Below are 23,023 nucleotides of genomic sequence, written 5' to 3' on the forward strand. Positions count from 1 at the left end.
TGAAGAAGTCAGAAAGAGAAAGACAAATTCCGTATGCTAACACATATATATGGAATTTAAGAAAAAAAAGTGTCATGAAGAACCTAGGGGTAAGACAGGAATAAAGACAGAGACCTACTAGAGAATGGACTTGAGGATATGGGGAGGGGGAAGGGTAAGCTGTGACAAAGTGAGAGAGTGGCATGGACATATATACACTACCAAACGTAAAATAGATAGCTAGTGGGAAGCAGCCGCATAGCACAGGGAGATCAGCTCGGTGCTTTGTGACCACCTAGAGGGGTGGGATAGGGAGGGTGGGAGGGAGGGAGACGCAAGAGGGAAGAGATATGGGAACATATGTATATGTATAACTGATTCACTTTGTTATAAAGCAGAAACTAACACACCATTGTAAAGCAATTATACTCCAATAAAGATGTAAAAAAAATTAAAAAAATAAATAAAAAATTTTAAAAACCAGTGCATATAGACAGCTCTTTTAAAGAGGTGTCCTTCAAAGGAGAGCAAATAAATAAATGAACAAAGAAATAAGTGAAAACAAAGTGAGATGGGAGTTGGTGAGGAATTAGGTTGGGGGGAGGTGAAGGTCTTATTTATAAGATGGTAAAAATACCAGGATGTCTGTATGCCTATGGGGATGATCCAGTAGGAGGTGCAATTGGCACTGTGGGTCAGAACAGAGAGACATCAGATGTCCTCGAGAAGACAGGAAGGGGTGAGATCCTGTCTCAAGCATAGGGCCTGGCTTTAAATAGAGTACATACTGTAGTTCATCAGCACCATCAGGCAGGACGTCTGAATGTGTATGCAGATGCTTGTGCTTTCTGAACAATACAGTGAATAACAGCTTCCACTTACTGAACATTTACTGTGTACCAAACATTTTGTCTAGCTTACCACAAACAAAATTTAAGTTTCATCTATCCTAATTCTGAAGATGAAGAAACTGAGGTAGAGAGAGATTCAGTGACTTCTAAGTGGTGAGATCAGGACAAAAACTCAGGTTTGTCCAATTCGAAATCCTGTCGTCTTCACCACCTCATACGGTCACAGCACTTCAAGAAAGCTGTTACATCACTGGTGAGGACTCTGACGCCATCTCTCCAACACTTTAATAATTTTTCAAATATCATGCATATGGAGGTAAGTTTGTTCCCTATTCCAAGCCAAAGCTGAATATTGTACGTTTTTCAGAACTTTTAATTTTATAATTTTTATATATGTTCTTTGATAGTTTAAAAATATATATTAATACAGACTTCTATAATAATTGCAAAATAATTTCACCAGGGCAGCATTTTTTTTTGGATCAGTTATATACAAACATCTGTACAGATGATTTTGCTCAATTTATTGGAGTCTATTTGGTTAGGACTAAACTTAAATCTGTTAATACGTTCAAATATCCCTGAGAGAATATAAATTGGTGCAGTCACTATGGAAAACAGTATGGAGTTCCTCAAAAAACTAAAGATAGAGTTGCCATATGATCCTGCAATCCCACCCCTGGACATATATCAGGAGAAAACTGTAATTCAAAAAGATACATGCACCCCAATGTTCACTGCAGCACTATTTACAATAGCCAAGACATGAAAACAACCTAAATGTCCATCAACAGATGAATGGATAAAGAAGATGTGACACATATATACAATGGAATACTACTCAGCCATAAAATAGAATAATGCCATTTGCAGCAACATGGATAGACGTAGAGATTACCATACTAAGTGAAGTCAGACAGAGAAAGACAAACAATATGATATCACTTATATCTGGTATCTAAAATATGACACATGAACTTATCAACGAAACAGAAACAGACTCACAGACATAGAGAACAGACTTGTGGTTGCCAAGGGGGAGGGAGGTGGGAGTGGGATGGAGTGGGAGTTTGGGATTAGCAGATGCAAACTGCTATATATAGAATGGATTAAACAATAAGGTCCTACTGTATAGCACAGAGAATTATATTCAATATCCTGTAATAAACCATAATGGAAAAGAATATGAAAAAGAATGTATGTGTGTGTATATATATATGTATGTATAACTGAATCACTTTGCTGTACACCTGAAATTAACACAATGTAAATCAACTATACTTCAATAAAATAAATTAAAAATAAAAACCAAATATCCCTGAGAAACTTATATTTCAAGAGGCATTTTATCTTAAAGCTATTAAGTAAACTGATAATTTAACTTTGTATATACAGTTGACCCTTGAGCAACGCAGGAGTCATCTGTGTATAATTTATAGTCAGTCTTCCCTATCCCTGGTTCCTCAGCATCGGGGATTCAACCAACCTGGGACCATGTAGTACTGCAAGTATTTACTGTTGAATAATACCCACATATAAGTGGACCCATGCAGTTTCAAATGCATGTTGTTCAAGGATCAAGTACTTTGCTACTGATGAGTATTCACCTTTCATAAAATTCAATCATTCACTCAGGCATAACTAAACATTAGGATGGGGGAGCAGTCAAGGCAGAAATGTACTGAGAATTCTGCACAGCAGTAGTAATACCTCCCTATCAGTATTCTTGGGAGAGTGCCGAAATGAGGAGCTTACTTCTTTAAATGGAAAAGTATTTTTTCCATATTATTCTATGCAGAAATTTTTCTAATATATAGTACACACATTTCCCTGATTTCCTAAACAGTGGCTAGAAATATTAAACTTTGCTTCTCTTTGATGATTCATTTTCCTCAAATAAAGTGAAGACTAAATGAAATAAGCCAGACACAGAAAGTCAAATATCGTATGATCTCACTTATATGTGGAATCCAAGAAAAAGAAACGTCGAACTCATAGTAACAAAGAGTAGAACAGAAAGGTGGGTGCCAGAGGCTAGGGGGTAGAGGAAAATGGGGAGATATTGATTACAGGGTACAAACTTTCAGTTATAAAATGAGTAAGTTCTGAAGACCTAATGTACAGTATTTTGACTACAGCTAATAATACTATATTGTTTACTTGAAATTTCCTAAGAGAGTAGATCTCAAGTGTTTTCACCACACACAGAATAAAGGGTAACGGGACAGTCTGACTGTGGTCATCATTTCACAATGTATCCATATATCAAAACATCCCATTGTGCACCTTAAATGTATACAATTTTGTCAGTCACACGTCAATAAAGCTGGGGGGAGAAAGCATTTTGGTTATGTAGTTGTGACTGCCCACCTCCAAGGAGCTCCAAATTACTGTACTTGTTTGAACAACTGTTTTTACAATTTTATTTTCATTTTTGTTGGTTTGTTTCTTAGTTTGCCTATTTCTCCCATACTGTCAGGTCATTATTTGCAATGTATTTTTACTGTTAACATGACCATCTCTAGCCTCCTGTAGTCCCGGCGGCAAACACAACACACGACCCATAGTGGGTGCTTATAGTAGGCAGAATAATAGCAAAAAGACAGCCACGTCTTAATTTTCTTGGAATTTGTGACTATATTGACTTATACGGCAAAATGGACTTTGCAGATGTGATTAAGCGAAGGACCTTGACGTGGAGAGATTATACTGGATTCTCTGAGTCCCATCTAATCACACAGGTCCTTACAAACTGAGAACGTTTCCAGCTCTGGTCAGAGAGATGCAGTGATGGGAAAAGGGTCAGAAAGATGTGACACAGTAAGGACTTGACTTGCCATTGCTGGCACTGAAGATGGAGGAAAGGGGCCAGGAGTCAAGAAATGCAAGTGGCTTCTAGAAGCTGCAATAAGCAAGGAAACAGTCTCCCTTAGAGCCTTCAAGGAGGCACAGTGTCATCGACACCTTGCTTTTAGCCCAGTAAGCCCCATTTTGGACTTCTGAATCTCCAAAACCATAATATCATAAATCTGTATTGTTTTAGGTCACTAAATTGGTGGTGATTTATTCCAACAGCAATAGAAAAATAAATCAGAGCTCAAAAAACTTACTTTCTGGGTGAATTACTGAATGAATGGAGCAGTGTGCGATGTTCAAGCTGCTCGTGGTAAGGAAAACACACTGCCCCTCCAGTATTCTGGGCCCTCAACACCTGCTTTAAGCAAAGCAGCTCCGTTTCTTTTCTTTTCTATTTGTTCATGCTTCTGGGTAAAATTTTGTTCAAACAAAGGTTTCCAAGGGCAAAAAAGGAAAAAAGTTCACACTTTTGAAAACCGGTAGTGTGATGGCAGGGTATAGAAGATGGATCCAGAAAACCTCTGAGCTCCACCATGTGACCTCAAACAAGCCAGTGAATCCTTCTGAGTATCTGTTTATCAGTCTCTAAAATGAGAATCGTTTTTGCCTTACCCGTTCACTGAGTGGTGGTGAGAATCTTTTCAAACCACAGGTGTTGTGCAATGATCTGCTGTGTGGATTATAGGTTTTGGATTGTCTAGGAAATCAGGGAAACAAGTGCTTAAAAACCATACAAATAAGAGTCTGGGAAAGGACTTTATCGAATCTTGAATGAACCAAGAGTCTGACCTTTCGTACACGGGTATGTTGATGCTGATTTGGGGGTCAGATGCATTTTTCAATTTATTTCTTAGTTCTCAACTGTGTTGAGAGTAGCTTCGGTTAATAGACAATTGACTTCCAATGGAATTTTCTCTCTCTTCCTCTTTCTCTAACTTCTGGAAACTCCAACAAGGGTATTCGGATGCCTGAACATGTGCGCAGGTGCGCACACACACACCCTATTAGATAGAAACCTGAAGCAAAATGTCCCTGCGTTTGTGACTTCTGCTCTAAAACGTATTGTTTCCATTTGGGTAATCATCTCTTGCTGTTTTTTCTGTAACACTCTCTGCTTCTGCATATGACATTTTTCTTTGGCTACTTTGTTTTTAGCATCGTACAACTCTTCTCTAGGTCACGCTTGTTGTGTGATAACCTCTCATTTCACGATAACCTCTCACTGCACGGTCACATTAAACTAATCTTATTGTCGGCAGTTCTAGATTTCTTTTCAATTTAGAGGCATGCGTCAAAAGTGTCCCCCATGTACTCTGCACAACACACAAAATTCCAATAACCCTTTCATTGCTAAAAGTTGCCTTCAATTTATTTACATGATGAAAAAACGAATGAGAAATCCTTATGCACTGTTAGAACTAAAATATGCAGTAGAAACAGTCACGGTGGAGGGAAGTAATAGTGACTAAAATACACACTCAATTGTGAATGACAGATATAGCAGGTCTCTTTCTGGGAGCAGGTTTTAACAGTGGCAGATGGTACTGAAAAGGAACTTTAAAAGGGAAAACTTACAGGAAGACAAGGCTGGACACTCTGAAGGCAAAGGTCTTACTTAAATCTCATTTTTGTTGAGAACCAATCTCAACAGACCCCAGTGGAATATTCACCCATTCATCAATTCTTCCTGAGCATAACAGCCTTCCGTACAATAAAAAGCCATATTCCAGAGAAAGGAACTGCAAAGCCCCCCTAAAGCAAACTATTTACTTGATCTGAACATGCATTATTACACAGAAGTCAGGTTGCAGACTCCTTTCCTTTAGTAGAAACTAACATGCATGCAGGCCAAGAACATCAGGGCAACATATGCTGTTCAGGAAACCAGAAGATTCCAATCTTCTAAACTTGGGGAAAAAACCCAACTTTTCTATGACCAGGAAAAGTGGTTTTAAAATATTCATTGCCAGGATCCACGTTACAGACTTTTCAAAGTCGAAAAGGTAAGTGGGGCATCTGTGTAGCTCGTTTTCTCTATGCAGAGAACTACAAAATAGTATTAGGACTGCCCCGAACAAAACAGCAGCTGCTGCCAGAAACAACATTCATCTCTTCTTTAATCTCGCCTGCCAGCTAGCCAAGCAGGCAGTTCCCTTGCAGCCCAAATGTGCTTTGGAAGAGAGCCAACTGGCTCAGCTACCCAGAGCCAGGAAAGCAAGTTACCAAGATACAGGTATAGGAATTAGTCCTGAGTTCAGATTTTCTGCGGTCATAGGAACCATACCCTCCCCAAATAATCTTAACCTAAAGCAACAACGGACCGTCGGTCAGTGAATAACGGTTTAATTCTATATGACTTCTTCCTTAAGATTTTTTATTGCTCAACAAGATTTCACCATTTAATATTATGAAGGAAATACCTAAGCAACCTACACTGACACAAATTCTTCTCTACTGATTGTCCAGTAATCTCGAAGGGTCAAAGGAAACCGCAGGTTGGTCGTTTTTAGTGCTATGAGGAAAGGAGACATTAACAGGCCAATTAAGTGAAACTCAAACCAGCTTGAAGTCCAAGTTGGTCCACTAAAATCCTGTAAAGTTACTCTTCTGCCTCTCTCAATGCAGATCTTTTTGTGAAGCAGGATATTTGGAAATATGGGTAAGTATGCTCTTATAACAAAATCTGAACTTGCTAGAAGTGAATTGCTTAATAGAAAGGCAGACAATGGCTTTAAGGTAAAAGGAGAGCTTAAGGATTTCAAGGTATTAAATCTATAGGAAGAAATGGGGAGATGGGGAGAATCACCCTGTGACAGTTCATCCTTACTCTATATTTAAATGCTACTTAAAGGGGGAAATGACTCACATATATTGACTCCTACTAAGGGCCACACATAGCAGTTTGCAGACATTATTTAGTATGATCTTCCCATCAACAGATAGATTATTTTTATCCCATTTTGTAGGTAACACATGATTCAATGAGATTAAGTAACTTGTTTATGGCTACTCTGCTAGTAAATCCCTGGACCAAGTTTATTCTTTTTTTTTTTTTTTTTTTTTTTTTGCGGTACGCGGGCCACTGTCGTGGCCTCTCCCGTTGCGGAGCACAGGCTCAGGACACGCAGGCTCAGCGGCCATGGCCCACGGGCCCAGCCGCTCCGCGACACGTGGGATCCTCCCAGACCAGGGCACGAACCCGTGTCCCCTCCATCGGCAGGCGGACTCCCAACCACTGCGCCACCAGGGAAGCCCTATTCTTTTAATTTAATTTTATTGAAGTATAGTTGGTTTACAGTGTTTTAGGTGTACAGCAAAGTAATTCAGTTGAATATATATATTCTTTTCCATTCTTACGTTATTATTAGATATTGAATATAGTTCCCTGTGCTATACAGTAGGTCCTTGTAGTTTATCTATTTTATATATAGTAATGCGAATCTGTTAATCCCAAATTCCTAATTTATCCCTCCCTCTCTTTCCCCTTTGGTAACCATAAGTTTGTTTTCTATGTCTGTGAGTCTATTTCTGTTTTGTAAATAAGTTCCCTTGTTTCTTTCTTTCTTTTTTTTTTTTTAAGATTCCACATATCAGTGATTTCATATGATATTTGTCTTTCTCTGTCTGACTTACTTCACTTAGTAAGATAATCTTTAGGTCCATCCATGATGCTTCAAATGGCATTATTTCATTCTTTTTTATGGCTGAGTGACATTGCATTGTATATATGTATCACATCTTCTTTATCCATTCATCTGTTGATGGACATTTAGGTTGTTTCCATGTCTGGGCTCTTGTAAATAGTGCTATAATGAACATTGGGGTGCATGTATCTTTTTGAATTACAGTTTTCTCTGGATATATGATGAGGAGTGGGATTGCAGGATCACATGGCAACTCTATCTTTGGTTTTTTAAGGAACCTACATACTGTTCTCCATAGTGGCTGTACCAATTCACATTCCCACCAAGAGTGTAGGAGGGTTCGCTTTTCTCCACACCCTCTCCAGCATTTATTATTTGTTGACTTTTTGATGATGGCCATTCTGACTGGTGTGAGGTGATACCTCATTGTAGTTTTGATTTGCATTTCCCTAATAATTAGCGATGTGGAGCATCTTTTCATGTGCCCATTGGCCATCTGTATGTCTGGACCAAGTTTAAATCAAGACTAGAAAGAGGGGCTTCCCTGGTGGTGCAGTGATTGAGAGTCTGCCTGCCAAGGCAGGGGACACGGGTTCATGCCCCGGTCCGGGAAGATCTGACATGCCGTGGAGCGGCTGGGCCCGTGAGCCATGGCCGTTGAACCTACGCGTCCGGAGCCTGTGCTCCGCAACGGGAGAGGCCACAACAGTGAGAGGCCCACATAAAAAGACTAGAAAGAAAAACACTGGGCCAATCAGATAATAAAACTGACTTCATTTATATCTAATGAACAGTTAAGTTTCATTTACAATGCCTATGCTGTGGACAGCATATAGGTCTCTTTAACTGCATCTGTTTCTAATTGAAACAACAATGTCAAATTATGACTAGGCTGGATAAACAAGTAGTGCATGTAAATCAGGTTATACTTGCGGTAGCTTAAAAAAAATTGCATAGCTAGAGGGAGAGGAGAGCTCAAAAAAAAGTGATAAGTTGTTCTTTCTGATAAAATTGAGTGCTTTCAGACTTCTAAGAAGAGCTATTTATGCTACTTATTCATTCAACAGACACATATAGAGTACCTAATAATTACAGAAGGTAAAGATACAGAGGATATGGTCATGGCCTCAGGAAGCTCAAGCTGTTGGCGAACACAGCAGGTAGAGTATCTAAGATGGGAAGGGCCCAGAGAGACAGCTAAACCTGACTTTGAGGTGGGGAAGGGAGACTGAGGGAGGGGCTCAGAGATAGCTTCTGGGAGGAGACATCTTTTCCAAATGTGAGTGGAAGGTAGCCAGGTCAAAGGGAGCTGGGGCGAAGACCGCTGACAGAGAAAGTAAAGAAGCAGGTGCCCACAGAAGTGAGGGAAGGAGACAAAAATGAAAAATTAGTTTCAAGGAATAAGCAACCGTAGATGAGGCTAGAAAGATATGCAGAGGTCCTCCCAATTTTGCTAATTGATTTGGATTTTACCTTAAAGGCCCTGGGGAGCTCCTGGCAGACTTTAAGTAGAGGAGTATCAAGATCTGATTTATTTTTGAAAAGTTTATCAGTCATCAGAATGCAGGATACATGGGGTGGAGCGGGGCAGCCCAAAAGCCTGGGGGCAGGAGGTCAGTTAGGAGGTCAATGAAGTTATCCAGAGGCCCCATGAGGAGGGCCTTAACTAGCAAGTGGCAGTGGGAATGGAGAGAGGCCAGTTTAAGAGGCTGTAGAAGAAAAAAGGAAGAACTTGGGTGATTGACAGGAAGCGTGTAGGGTGTCGGGGGTGGGGGGATCACAAATGACTTCCGTGTTCCAGTTTGGGTGACTGAGGCAGAAGTGGTGCTATTCCCTAAGCCAGGATGTGTAGCAGAAGTGGCAGCTGGGGATTGGAAGTTATCACCCCAAACCCTGGAGAATACCATCATATAAGAAGAAGAAAGAATTATCTACATAGGAGACAAGAGAATGAGAAGCCAAATACATGAGAGGCAAATCAGTTGATCTGGGGGTACTGTGGCCAATAGGAAAAAAAAGTACCAAAGGGAGAGTATAATCAATAAGATAAGCACTAAAAAGATGTCAGCCTGTTGGTTGTTGAAGAGGACCTAATGGAGCTGACCTTGATGAGGACAGTTTCCATGGAGCGAGACCATGGAGGATGAACCATAGGGGTCAGTGAGAGTGAGGGAATTTCAAGGGCATACTACAACAGAGGGGTAATGTCTGGGAGGGCTAGAAAGTTCAGTTCAGTCTTGGTAGATAAGAAGAGACATCTCTGAAAGAATGGGGCTAAAATGATAAACCAAGCCTTCTTCCTCCTTAAATAGCCTGTGCATGGGGGAACTCACCTGTGGTTAAGGAGAACCAGGTTAGCTCAGAGACTTTGCCCCTGTGTGAAAATACCTACAAAGGACTTCTACCTCAGGCTAGAATCTAGGGTCTAGGTATTCAAGTTCTATTATTTTTAATAGAGACATATGTGATAGAATAAGTATTTGTGCCAGCAGTATAGATTTCATCAGAAACAATGGTAATAGATAGGTCATTAGCTATGCATAAATATAGGTCTTCAGCAGTTTTATAAACGCAGAGGGAAAGGACGTATTTTACAGAGATGATAGTTGATGACTAATTCTAATCAATATTTTGAGGAAGATGACATGTAACAAACCAAACTGGTCTAGAAAACTGGTGGGTGCGAGTTCACCATTGAACCATATCTGTTGCCAATTCTTTTTGCTATAAGTGTTTATTTTAAAAAAAATAAGAGCGACAGGCCCTCAACATTGGCAAGGACAGGAATATCGCAAGAAAAAAAAAAAATGACAGCTCTGAAATCCACATACCCAAATTCAGCACTTCGTGGGCACTGATTCTTTGGGGATGGCATTGTTCACTATTATGTCAATTAGTTGCTCTTAAAATTGAACCATGATGACATGCAATCCGAGGGTTGTAGCTTTCCAAAAACAGCTACAAAAACCTAAATCAGGGCTTCCCTGGTGGCGCAGTGGTTGAGAGTCCGCCTGCCGATGCAGGGGACACGGGTTCGTGCCCCGGTCCGGGAGGATCTCACATGCCACGGAACAGCTAGGCCCGTGAGCCATGGCCGCTGAGCCTGCGCGTCCAGAGCCTGTGCTCCGCAACGGGAGAGGCCACAACAGTGAGAGGCCCGCGTACCGCAAAACAAAACAAAACAAAACCCTAAATCACAATTTGTATTCTTCCAACTATGTGACTCACTTCTGAAACTGTGATCCCCTGTAAATCAAAAGTTCTGCAAAATCTGTACAATCTTTTGAACACCAAACAACTGAGAGATGGAGAGCGTGGGCTCCACTTGCTATCTGATTCCATGCACTGAATTTGGACTGAATGCCTAAACTTCCTAGAACTTCTTGTGTTTTTTTCCCCTATGGCTGTAATTAAATGTGCTCAGATGTTGTGTCAGATCAGCTACTGGGAGTCTGACAAGTTGGGTCTCACAGGCCCTTTTAATTTTTAAGAAGACTCAATCTGAGGAGGCAGCTCAGGAAATCTCCGACAAAAGTTTTTGTTTGTTTCCCACCTGGGTTTTTGGACTACAAATAAACTAAATCTTTATACTCTGCTGGAACTGTTCCAAGTAGCATCAAAACGAGGGGGTCAAAGGCCTGAGCTCAAAGAACACTCACAATCTTGATCGTTTTCTCCATCACATCAGATGACAAGCCAGATTTGCAAAGGTCACTGTATGAGCTTTCCTGATTATGCGATGTGTGCTGGACATACCAAGTACCTCTGGTTGAATTGAAAAAACTGTTGAGATGTAACCCTTTATGGAAGGTGCTCCAACTGAAACAAGGGGAGTTGCTGCCTTATGTTTAGATCAAAGTGTAATCATCTGGGGGTATTTATTTAGAATGCAGATTCCTGGGCATCATGTGGAATCCAAAATTCTGAGGGTCCATCTCAGGAATGTGTACTTTTAACAAGATTCTTAGGTACTCTCTGAAGTCTTAGACATACTATTTTAGGCTGTACAAAAATGTCTGAAAAGGTAAATGAGGTTGCATTTGGTTCAAGGGCTACATATTAGATACTCCTGATTTAGAGGAACTTGGAGAAAGAAAAGTTAAGTAGTGCATGTAGAGGATACTGTGAGTTGACTCAATTCCCAGTCCCACTCTCTGAGCATATTCTTCTATACTGTAGTGGCTGCAAAATTAAAATCTCCATATCTTGGACTCCATTGCAGTTAGCTAAAGTTGCAGGTATGACTTAGGTTTCAGCAGTCAGGCACAACTCTGCAAGATTTGATATGGAAAGAAAATCCTGGAGAAGAGAAGCTTGATGGATGCCGGGCAGGCATTTTGCTGGGTGGTAGTGAGGCAGTGAGACCCTGGTTGTACAGCACTTGCTGTTATGTAGCTGCTTTACATACTGCCTTGGGCTTAACTGTGTTCAGGGTGATGGGAGTGTTCTGAAATCTCAACCTGTTCTTCTAGCCTTTCCAGTGGTTTTATAACCCATCAAATAAACTTCAATATATCCCTTTATGTTTAAACTAGCTAGAGTAGATTATATTGTCTGCAACTAAACCCTAAGCACTAGGAGAGAAAAATCCAAGTTACTGAGGATTTATTTCTCATAAAGGTCTGTCTAAACTTTCCTTAGGAATTTTCCGTTAGTATTTCAAAATTCGAATTGTAAAATAACAATCATTTAAATTTTATCTTTAAAAGGCAGTTTTAAAAAAATGTATTTATTTATTTATGGCTGCATTGGGTCTTTGTTGCTGCGTGTGGGCCTTCTCTAGTTGCGGCGAGCAGGGGCTACTCTTCATTGTGGTACGTGGGCTTCTCATTGCAGTGGCTTCTCTTGTTGCTGAGCATGGGCTCTAGGTGCGTGGGCTTCAGTAGTTGTGGCTCACGGGCTCTAGAGGGCAGGCTCAGTAGTTGTGGCGCACAGGCTTAGTTGCTCTGCGGCCTGTGGGATCTCCCTGGACCAGGGCTCAAACCCATGTCCCCTGCATTGGCAGGTGGATTCTTAACCACTGCGCCACTGGGGAAGTCCTAAAAAGGCAGTTTTTGATTGGCAATCCATGAGAATGTTAATGCAATTCTACCACCTGAAGCCCAGCAAAGCATCTACCTTTGACGTGCTCAGGACATGTTCCTCTGATAACAATACACTTCAACTGCAGGTTCATTGCTTACAAAAGAGATGAGATGATGTTTAGAAATGAAGAACATCAGCAAAGTAAGATGTAGATTCAAATCCTGATTCTGTCACTTACATGCTGCAACCTTCAACAAATTATGGAACCTCTCTGAGCCTCGGTTTTCTCATGGTGATAACATTTCTTTGGATTTTTTTTTTTTTTTTTAAAGAAAGTTGTTTCAGTTTATTTTTATTTATTTATTTATTTTTTTTGCGGTACGCGGGCCTCTCACTGCTGTGGCCTCTCCCGTTGCGGAGCACAGGCTCTGGACGCGCAGGCTCAGCGGCCATGGCTCACGGGCCTAGCCGCTCCACGGCACGTGGGATCTTCCCGGACCGGGGCACGAACCCGTGTTCCCTGCATCGGCAGGCGGACTCTCAACCACTGCGCCACCAGGGAAGCCCTTTTTGGATTTTTGAAAAGGTTAATAAATAAGACAGTGTTATAGTAGACCATGACATGACTGTTAATGCTATACTGGTATACCTTGGAGATATTGAGGGTTCAGTTCTAGACCACCATAATAAAGAGAATATTGCAATAAAGCAAGTCACACTAATTTTTTGGTTTCCCCTTGCGTATAAAAGTTGTATTTACACTATGCCATCATCTATTAAGTGTGCAATAGCATTACAACTTAAACAATGTACACATCTTAATTAGAAAATACTTTATTGTTAAAAAATGCTGACTATCAACTGAGCTTCAGCAAGTCATAGTAGTCACATCAAACATCACTGATCACAAATCACCATATTATAATAATGAAAAAGTTTGAAATACTGTGAAAATTTGTGATACAGAGACACAAAGTGAGCAAATGCTGTTGGAAAAGTGGCACTGATAGACTTGGTCCAGGCAGGGTTGCCACAAACCTTCAATTTGTTAAAAAAACAAAACAAAACCGTAATATCTGGGAAGTGCAATAAAGTGAAGCACAATAAAACAAGGTAGGCCTGTAGTTATTATTTTATCACTACTACTAATTTTTTAAATGTTGACTTTTCAATTAAAAGCTATGCTAACAGTGGATGTCACAATCCCATTTATGTTCTGCTTCCCCCATAGATTAAAGATCAGCACAGCAAGGTGATAAAAAGAGGTTGTGAAACTGACCCTTGGGCTTGGATTTGGGATCAGCTCTCCCAAAGCGGGCAGGCTCATCTCTACCTGGAGCAAAAGTGAGACTGAATTGTTTGGGCAATGGGTGAATGTTAACCTGAATAGTAGAGTTTCAAAAGTCAACTTTAGCTTCAGTAATAATCCAAGATGGCTTAAGAAAACAAAGTGTGTTTACTCAAGCACAGAGAACGGTATAGAGTGGGGGGCTGGGAGGCGGTGATTCTAGAATCAGGCTGCCCTAGCTTTTTTTTTTTTTTTTTTTTGTGATACACGGGCCTCTCACTGTTGTGGCCTCTCCCATTGCGGAGCACAGGCTCTGGACGCGCAGGCTCAGTGGCCATGGCTCACGGGCCCGGCCGCTCCGCGGCATGTGGGATCTTCCCGGACCGGGGCACGAACCCGTGTCCCCTGCATCGGCAGGCGGACTCTCAACCACTGCGCCACCAGGGAAGCCCGCGGCTGTCTTTTCAACCACACCTAGAACAAGCATCCCCAGTAATGTCATTTCCAAAATTGAAGCCTGGTGGTTCAAGCCGCAACTCTGAGCACCATCCTTGATCCTTCCCATTTCCCTAGTTCCATATCCACTCTGTCAAATGCTATTAGTTCTACCAGCAAAATAAATCCTGAAACAGTCACTTCCCTCCGTCTCATCTGTACCACTACAGCTTGTGCCGAAATTCCCTACTCCTGCCTGGAAGACAGCAAGGACCCTCTAAATAGCCTTCTTTGCTTCCATGCTTGCTTCTCACAAGACTGTGGTCTTCAGGGAATGCAAAACATCACCACCTGCTTACAACCTCTGAATGCTTTTCCATTACATTTACGATAAAATACAAACTCCTGCTCGAGGTATACAAGGCCCTATTTAATGCAGACTTGCCCACCTCCATGCTCACTCTCACCATGCCCTCTTCCCACACCATACTCCAGCTACACTGGCCTCCTTTCTGTTCCTGAAACACTGGGAATGTATTCCTGCCTTAAGCCTTTGGCACTTAGTTACAAGCTTTCTCCCTCCTGGGCTCTGAAAGAGGCAAGTCGTTCTGATCATTCGGGCTTCCGTTCAGATATCACCTTCTAGGAGAAACCTTCTCAGGTGACCTGCCTTAAGCAGCTCCAGCACTCTCAGATCAGTTTTATTTCCACCGAAGCACTTTTCATCAGAAATAAGAAACTGATGATAACCCAATTCATTTACTCTCATCACCTGTTCCTTCTGACAAGTGTGCAAATGGGGTGAGGATGAGAATTACACTATTCTTGTTCATCATTCTTATCTCTAGCACCTTGAACTGCTCAAATACTCCTACCATCAAATTCTCTTTCATGTAGTACAGACCATTGTGGTAGCACTCTCTAAACTGTCTGAATAGAGAATAAATTCAGGTAGGTATGTGAAATGGGTCACAGATGAAGTCAGGACAGTGTGTGATTCGCCGCTTAGCAGATGGTGGCCCTACCACACAATGGAATTGCAACATTACCCACCACTTGTGCTTGTTACCTGTCTCCTGCTCGAGTTTGAGTCCCATAAGGCAAGTACTTTCCGTCCCTCACTGTTTTGTCCAAAGTGGGTAGAGCAGTGCTGAGTACAGACAAGCCTTTCATAAATATTTGTTGAATGAATGAATGAATGAAGGATAAACAGAAGAGTTTTGCTCATCCATTAGGCATAAACCATTGTCCTCCTTCCTACTCTTGGGTCCAATAACTGCTAAACCTTAATGATAACAAGGGTGAGTAATGTTGCAACATTCTCTTAATTATCCAAAATGTGACATTAGCTAAATGCTTCTCAGTTTGAACGTTTAAACTTTTTCTTTGCACCTTTAAATACTTCTCTAGCCCATGAAAATGGAAAATTAGGATATAAAACCAGGGATAGACTGTAAGCCCCATGAAGTGCAGGAATAATGTGTTTTGCTCACTGCTGTAGCTTTAGCCTCTAGCACAGTGCTCGGCTTGTAGTAAATGCTAAATAAACTTTTTTTTTTAAATAAACAATTTTTAATGAACAACCAGTGGAAAATGCCTTCACTGGCAGATGTGGCCAAAATGTGATAATGACCCAAAGTGCAGACCCGCCTGTAAAATCCCCAGATTCCCTTTCTAAAGGAACTAGATGAGTATCACGTGTAGTTACTTTCCTTTACTGACTCAACGGGGGCAAAACAAAACAAAACAAAACAGAAAAACAGAAAAAAACCCCACAGACCTGGAATGCAGACACTTTCCTACAGTAAGTTCAGTGGAAGACTCTGAGAGGTCTACAATTCTGCACTTTATTTAGAATTCAGTATAAGATGCATCTATAAATTTCTTCCTCTTTCCCAATGAGCTGCAATCCATCAAATTTTCTAAAGCAGCCATGCATAAAAAATTATTCATGGTGATTCTGCACTGGGAAACACATGCAAGGAATATGATTTCACTTGGGAGCAGGCGTGTTCAGAAGTGATGACATAGGTTAAGCTTTTAAATGCTAATCTTATCTCTTCTCAAAGCACTGGATGACTCATATGTCATCCCTACCAGAGAAGGCAAAAGAGAAAAAGAAAAGCTCACACTCACAGAACTAAATTATTATTTTTTTTACGTCATTCAGATCCATTCCTAGTTTGACTAAAGAGTAAAATCAACTACCTTTTCTTCAGAGTAACACAGGCATAATATCACTGTTCCCCTCTGACAAGACTTGTTTGCAAGAAACAGAAAGTTGCATGCCAGACTACTCAGGAGTGGACTCAAATGACACTCCCCCTCACCACCACCCCTCCAAAATAGGCTTATTATTGCATTTTCATGCTAATAAGCATGATTAAGTGGCAAACTCTTTTATTCCGATTTTTCACCATGACATCATGGAGTTGTGTTGAGCATTCTCCATAATATCACTATGTAGGAAGAGACTCCAAATTCAGCAGAGAAAGGAAGATGTAGGACAGAAATAAAAAAAGACTTTTTACAATGTATCAGGATGTGAGTAGTGGCATCACACAGTTTATTATTACGATTTTTAAAAAATGTTCTGAGTTAACAATCTTCAAAGTAAATGTCAACTATTTTGTCTTATGAAATTCTTCCTCTAAGACGACCTGGGAAGATTATCAATTAAGCTTTCTTGTTTAATAAAACAAAAGAAGAATATGGAAAACGTACTTTCAACCCTCAAGTCCTAACTCTAAATAATGCTAGGGGAAAATAAAAAGGAACTTTCTCCTTGGGTCAGGAAAGAAGATGAGTGAGTATCCATTGCAAGATTATCCTTTGGGCTTTTTTCAAAGCAGCTGCTTTGCTGCGGAATCAAAAGTGGCTGGAGGAATACATGTAAACAGGAAGACTGCTTGGAAAGCAAAGAGATTCTCTCACCATATAGGAGAGAATGGGAATCTCAGGAAATGAAGATAGGGCCGTGTATCCAGCTAAGTGAAATTTAAAAGATATGCTTCAGCTGCTGTATGATTCAAGTGCCAAATCTGCACAAGCCATTTTGCACATCCACTTCATTGTTTAATTTTTGTGTGTCGTCTCCTCTTCTCATTTATGATCCTTTTTGGAGATTTTGTTTGTAAATTGAGACAGGAGGTAGATTTTACTCCTTGTTATGTGATTATTATCCAAAACTTGAAAAAGTTTTATGGGTTTCAGAAATGATAACCTTTCAGTTTACACACAAAACCAAGCAGCTTACCTGATTTAAAAAACAGAAAAAAAGAAAAGGTAAAATAGGCCATGCTGTAAGGTTGCATAACTTTAACAACTTCAGAACTTTTGAAAACTTGGCATCAAAATATTGGGTTGGCCAAAAAGTTCATCTGGGTTTTTCCGTAAGATGTTATGAAAAAACCCAAATGAACTTTTTGGCCAACCCAATAGTTTTGTGGATTTTTTAAAGTACACAAATCTAAAAAATGTTAACTTTAGAGCACTGAATTGTAAAGCAGTTGTATCATTGCCTTGGGTCACTAAGATGGTGGCTTCTAATCACAGATGAAATTGGAAAACATCACTTATTAAATCCTTCTCCAACTTTCCTCCTCCACACTTAAATATGTCTTTGATCTTGAGTAATGAAACATCATTTTTGCTAAGTTCCTTAACCACATCAGTCTTAAATCCACAAATATCATTTAAAATGAACCATCTAAAATTCTCATATTGTCTATTGTCTCATATTTCTTTCATCAATTTCTTGCTAGAGATTATACACATCAGAATCTAAAACTACACAACATCCTCTCCTTGTCTATTGCACTGGCTAACCATTAACCAACACAAACTGTGGAAAGAAAATATGAAAGGAAGCTTCTTGAATGTGGGTGAGCTGGAAAGAAGAATTCATTTACTCTATTTATAACAGTCTTATTCATTATTATGTATCAAGAAAAACATCTTACCTAGGCAAAAAGAGAAGATGTCAGCAGTACTAATAGTAAGCAAACAGACTGGGTTTAAGACTAACTAGTTGTAAGACGCTGAGCGACTTGCACAACCTTCCTAAGCCCACATTCCTCTTCTGTAAATGGAAGGATGATATAACCACCCTCATAGGTGGAGAGAATCAGGGGAGATAAAAGTATGCAACACACAGGTCCAGCTCAGGACCTGGCACATGGAATGAGCATCACAATCAGCAGTTTCTTCATCATCATCAGCAGCAGTATTATGTACTAAAATCTTTTCTGGCTCTTATACCCTCTATAATCTTGAATTAGCAAGCACCATCTGGCACCTGCTATTCAACCTATTGTGTTATTTCGTTAAAAATGGCCAGCAACTTGTCCCACCTTCCTCTTTTTTTAATCCATGGCCTCTACCCTCTTCTACAACCCCAAGTGGCCCACTTCTCTCTCCAAACAGAATTATGTTTGAACAATGTATGTTTGGGCCAGGTGGTACTGAGTACATTTATATGCATTTCCTACGTCTGACATCAATGCGTGATGGTAATGTTCCTCCCATCTTCCAAATCAGCCTCCTTGGTGCCAACCCATGTGTCAATTGAGGTCAGCAGGCATAAAACTGATAAGTACTCAGATCCATGCTTGGAATGCTATAGTCAAAGATTCAGTCAAAGATACATAGGACGTGATTCATTAACTCATAGCTTGGTTCCAAAAACCTTTACTAAGATTTTGGTGTTGTACCACTAGCTGGGGATAACAACATGAGGCAATTTAGCCAGGTAGACAGGTAAGTAAGAATATAATTTCATTATATTGTTTTCAATATATGATTCTTTTTTTTTTTTTTTTTTTTTTTTGCCGTACGCGGGCTTCTCACTGTTGTGGCCTCTCCCGTTGCGGAGCACAGGCTCCAGACGCACAGGCTCTGCGGCATGTGGGATCTTCCCGGACCGGGGCACGAACCCATGTCCCCTGCATCGGCAGGCGGACTCTCAACCACTGCTCCACCAGGGAAGCCCTATATGATTTTTTTTAATGCTATAGAAGCACGGGGTAAGATCACTAAACACAAGGAAAGTGGGGGCAGGGAGGAAGGGCAAACAGACTTCAGGGAGGACTTCCAAGAGGAGGAACCATCTCAGCTAGACCAGCTGGAGGATGGAGAGGGGCTATCAGGGCTTTCAAGACCAAATGCAGTGTGGAATATGTCAGTATTTCACTGTACTTCATTAAGTGATGCCAGCATGAAATTTACCACTCAGGGAGCAGTAGAGATAAGCAACAGCCAATCACAGAGAATCTTGTACAGTGTGTTGAGGGTTTGGACTTTATCCTGCAGGTAATGCAAAGTCAATGGAGGATTTTAACCAGGGTAGTCACATGGTCAGAATTCCATTAATAATCTAGATTGTGTGCCTTAGAGAGAATCTTTAAAATTACAGAATTCACTCTTCGTTTTGTTGGATGGATGGATACAAAATGGATGCCCTCGGAGGGATGAACCCCATATCAACACCACATAGTTGAATTTAGGCTGTGGATCTCCTATACAGTCAAGAAGTGCTTGTTCTGACTTTCCTGCCTTGCCCCACCAAGTGCCAGGACACACATTTTCAAGGAAAGATGCAAAACTAAGTCCCTTTATAATCCAGCTCTCCTCTTAAGTGACATAAAAACCAATGATTCTGTCCCATTCTCCTTTGGGCCTTAAAAGAATGGATGTAGACTTTTTCCTTTTTCAACATTTAAAAGAGATTTTTGCTTTTTGGTTTCACTTGAGTCTTGGCTCAAATTGTTGTGTTAGATCCTGCTCTAAACTGAACCCAAAGTTACTTCACACTTGTCTGGGTTGATAACTTAATTTTTGAGGTACTGATAGTCAAAGATTCAGTCAAGAAACCTCCAGAAAGGGCGTTCAGATTATACAATGTCAGAAAACAGCAGCTGTTTTCTGTCTTTCACAAGTGCTTTGAACAAGCTCATCAAGAGGAACATAACAGTTTAATGTTCTATACAAGAATGGAATGCTTGTTTACCTGAAGTAATGGACAGATAAAAGTAACGTGCGTCTGTCTTGATTGATACAAAACTTACTTGAAGATTAACCTGGACAATCAAGCCCTTAAACTCTAAATACCATCACCCACAAGAAAATAAAACCTGAATTCATAATGCAAACATTCCCAAACTGTTGATCCTACACCCTTACTAAATTCAACACATGCAAAGAAAAAAAAAACAAAAACGAGCAAAAAAAAAAAAAAAACCCACAACCAACTTTGAATGCAAAAATGAATTTTTCTTGAAAGCAGCTAGCATTTACCTAGGTTTTCTGGGTACCTGGCATGAAATAGCCCTTCTCATATACTGGCTCATTTAATCCTCAAAACCATGTGAGAAGTTAAACACTGTTATAAATGTCATTTTAGAAATGAGAAAATCAGAATGTTAGAAGAATTAAATGATTCAAAGTCATCCAATTTGAAGAGGTGACGCCAGATCTATGCGTCTCCAAAGCTATTAATACATACTATATAAAGTAGTGTGAGGCTCATTTTGGAAGACATTAATAAACTCAAAGCTTTCATGTATTTAGAAAGTTTGAATTTTTCATTACTCAAGGCTTAGAATAATAAGTATGACCGTAGGCCTCTGAATGGAACAACACACACAATAACTGGTGACGTAGCCAAGTCATGTATCAGCATTCTCGGTTACAAAGGGGGATGCTGACCCAGATCCAGACCCTTACTAATCTCAGTTCACGGTCACACAATCCAATTTCGCATAATCACCCATAATCTCTCTCTGCTTTTCAATGACAACAGGCTTAAATAAATTATAGCCATCACACAAGTGGAGCAAAGCAAACGGACAGAGTAGACTGATCCATACTGATCTGTTAGCTGGCATAATCCAGTCCCTAAAGATTAGAGATACTACCTACTGAACATCAGTTCTGGGTCAGCCAATTTCCATATATTATCTCATTTAATCTTTGTATTCTTCCAACCATGTAATATTATCCTTACCACCCCATTATACATATGAGGACATTGAGAAAGAAAGTAAATACCATGCACGTGGGTCTTGGTGAATAACAGAGCTAAGGACTTAAGCCTCATTCTAACTCCAAAGTCCATGCTCCTTTGAGTGTCTACATGAGGCCAATGAGTCAAACATTTGTACAAACACAACTTAGTTCTTAATAGTATAGCAGGAAAACGTGTTAAGTCTGAAAAGTACTTTTTTTTTTAATAATAGTACAATTCTGTGAGTGACAATCACAAAGGAGGTATGCAACATCCTATTTCCAGGTTAAACAGCTACAAAGTATTATTATTCCATTTTACAGAAGAGGAAATTCAGTTTAAGAGAAGGTTAAGCAAAGTTAAATAATTTGCTTAAGATCCCTTGGCAAGCTAGAGCCAGACGTAAAACCTTGGTGCTTTTGACACAAAAGCCATGCTCTTTCCTTTCTCCCTTGACAAGTGGCTATATTTCTGTTGATGCAGAAAATGACTTCTCCTCCCAGATGGTGAGTGGTCTACTTTTCCCTAATTTATGGGAAGGACTCATGTTCTGTCCCCCCAGTTCCAAGCAGAGCATAGAGTTCAGGAATGTAGGCTCTAGTTCCAGACCGCCTGGTTCATAAGTCAGCTCCACCACGTATTAGCTCTGTGACCTTGGGCACAGGATAGAAAGAAGTAGCTTTGCTCTAGGTAAACTATCTTGCGATTATAATTATACACATTTAGCTCTTTTTCAGTTTTTGGTTAAAGTAGGGAATGAAAACAATTATTCAGGGTTAAAGTGAATTCCAAGCCTGAGGTATTTGGATAAGTTGCTTGAACTTTCTCTTTCATTCTGACAAAGGAGACTTTGTAATTAAAGTCACTTTCTTAAGAAAGGAGTCACCACTGTTGATAGGCTTACCATTTGTTTAATGCTGAAGATCAGAGTGAATATTTATTTAGGATTTCCTAGGTGCCTGGCACTGGACTAAGGGCTTTTTGTGGATTATTTCATTTAATCTTCACAACCACCTTTGAGAAATGTACTCCTGCTCTCTCTCTTTGGCAGATGGGGAAACCGAGGCTCAGAGGATTAGCCAGCCAAAGTGGGTCATCCGACTGCAGTCTATTTGGTTCATCACACCTCTGTTCTGTTGTTTCCTTCACCTGCGTTCAAATGATTCCAGGACCTTTTAGCGAACAACTTCATTTCCATTAAACTGATAAATGACATAGCGATGCTGCCGCTAAGGGTGCTCCAACAGTCGACTGTTTCCAAAATCGTAACATCAATGCAGAAAATGAATTTTTACTATTCATGCAGTTGGATTGACAAGGAATTACAAAGCAAAGGTCACAACTTTAATGGCTGGTAGCTTTAACAAACAGACATAAGCATAAAGACATCATTAAGTAGTTTTCTAAAAATGATCACTGCCACATACAATTGTGTTTGGAAACAGCATGAAAATAGAGCAAACTGATTAAAGGAATCCCCGAAGCATCTTTTATCCCCCAAGAAGTTATTGTGCAACACATTTTTCAAATATTTAAAAACCTCCCCTCTGCCAAGAAAAGTACCATTTTATTTGAAAGACACTAAGGTTTCCGCAGTGATTCTTAATTCCACAAATTAAAATGGCATTTTTCCAGTTTATAAGGACCTCCCACACAACAGGGCAGCTGAGGCAGGCATTCAATGGTTAAGGAGACTGAGGTGGGAGAGGCTGGGGACCAAGCCCTGGATCCCTGACTTGTGGGACTGCTGCGGCTCTTCACAGCCATTTACCTTCCTGAGTGGTCCTGACGCGCTGAATCAGAAGCAACCCCTCGCTCTCCCCGGAAACCCTGCTTTGCCTGCTCTCAGCCTTCCCCTTATAAGATTAAAAAACCATCATCTTCACACGCAAATTTTTTTTAAAAAAGGTTGAGTCTTACAGATTGTAGGTATACGTATATT

General features: G+C 40.3%; 1 protein-coding gene across 1 annotated transcript in view; it reads right to left on the minus strand.

The window, feature by feature from the left end:
• Positions 1–23,023, minus strand: part of KITLG (KIT ligand) — a gene marked incomplete at both ends in the record, with an annotated part of 87,186 nt that overhangs the window by 55,189 nt on the left and 8,974 nt on the right. The window contains 2 exons of the mRNA XM_079714241.1: positions 4,299–4,383; positions 6,120–6,198. Of these exons, the coding sequence (XP_079570367.1) occupies positions 4,299–4,383; positions 6,120–6,198 (164 nt within the window). The remainder of the gene's footprint in view (positions 1–4,298; positions 4,384–6,119; positions 6,199–23,023) is intronic.

Source organism: Hyperoodon ampullatus (genome assembly GCF_949752795.1).
Source record: "Hyperoodon ampullatus genome assembly, chromosome: 11".
NCBI lineage: Eukaryota > Metazoa > Chordata > Mammalia > Artiodactyla > Ziphiidae > Hyperoodon > Hyperoodon ampullatus.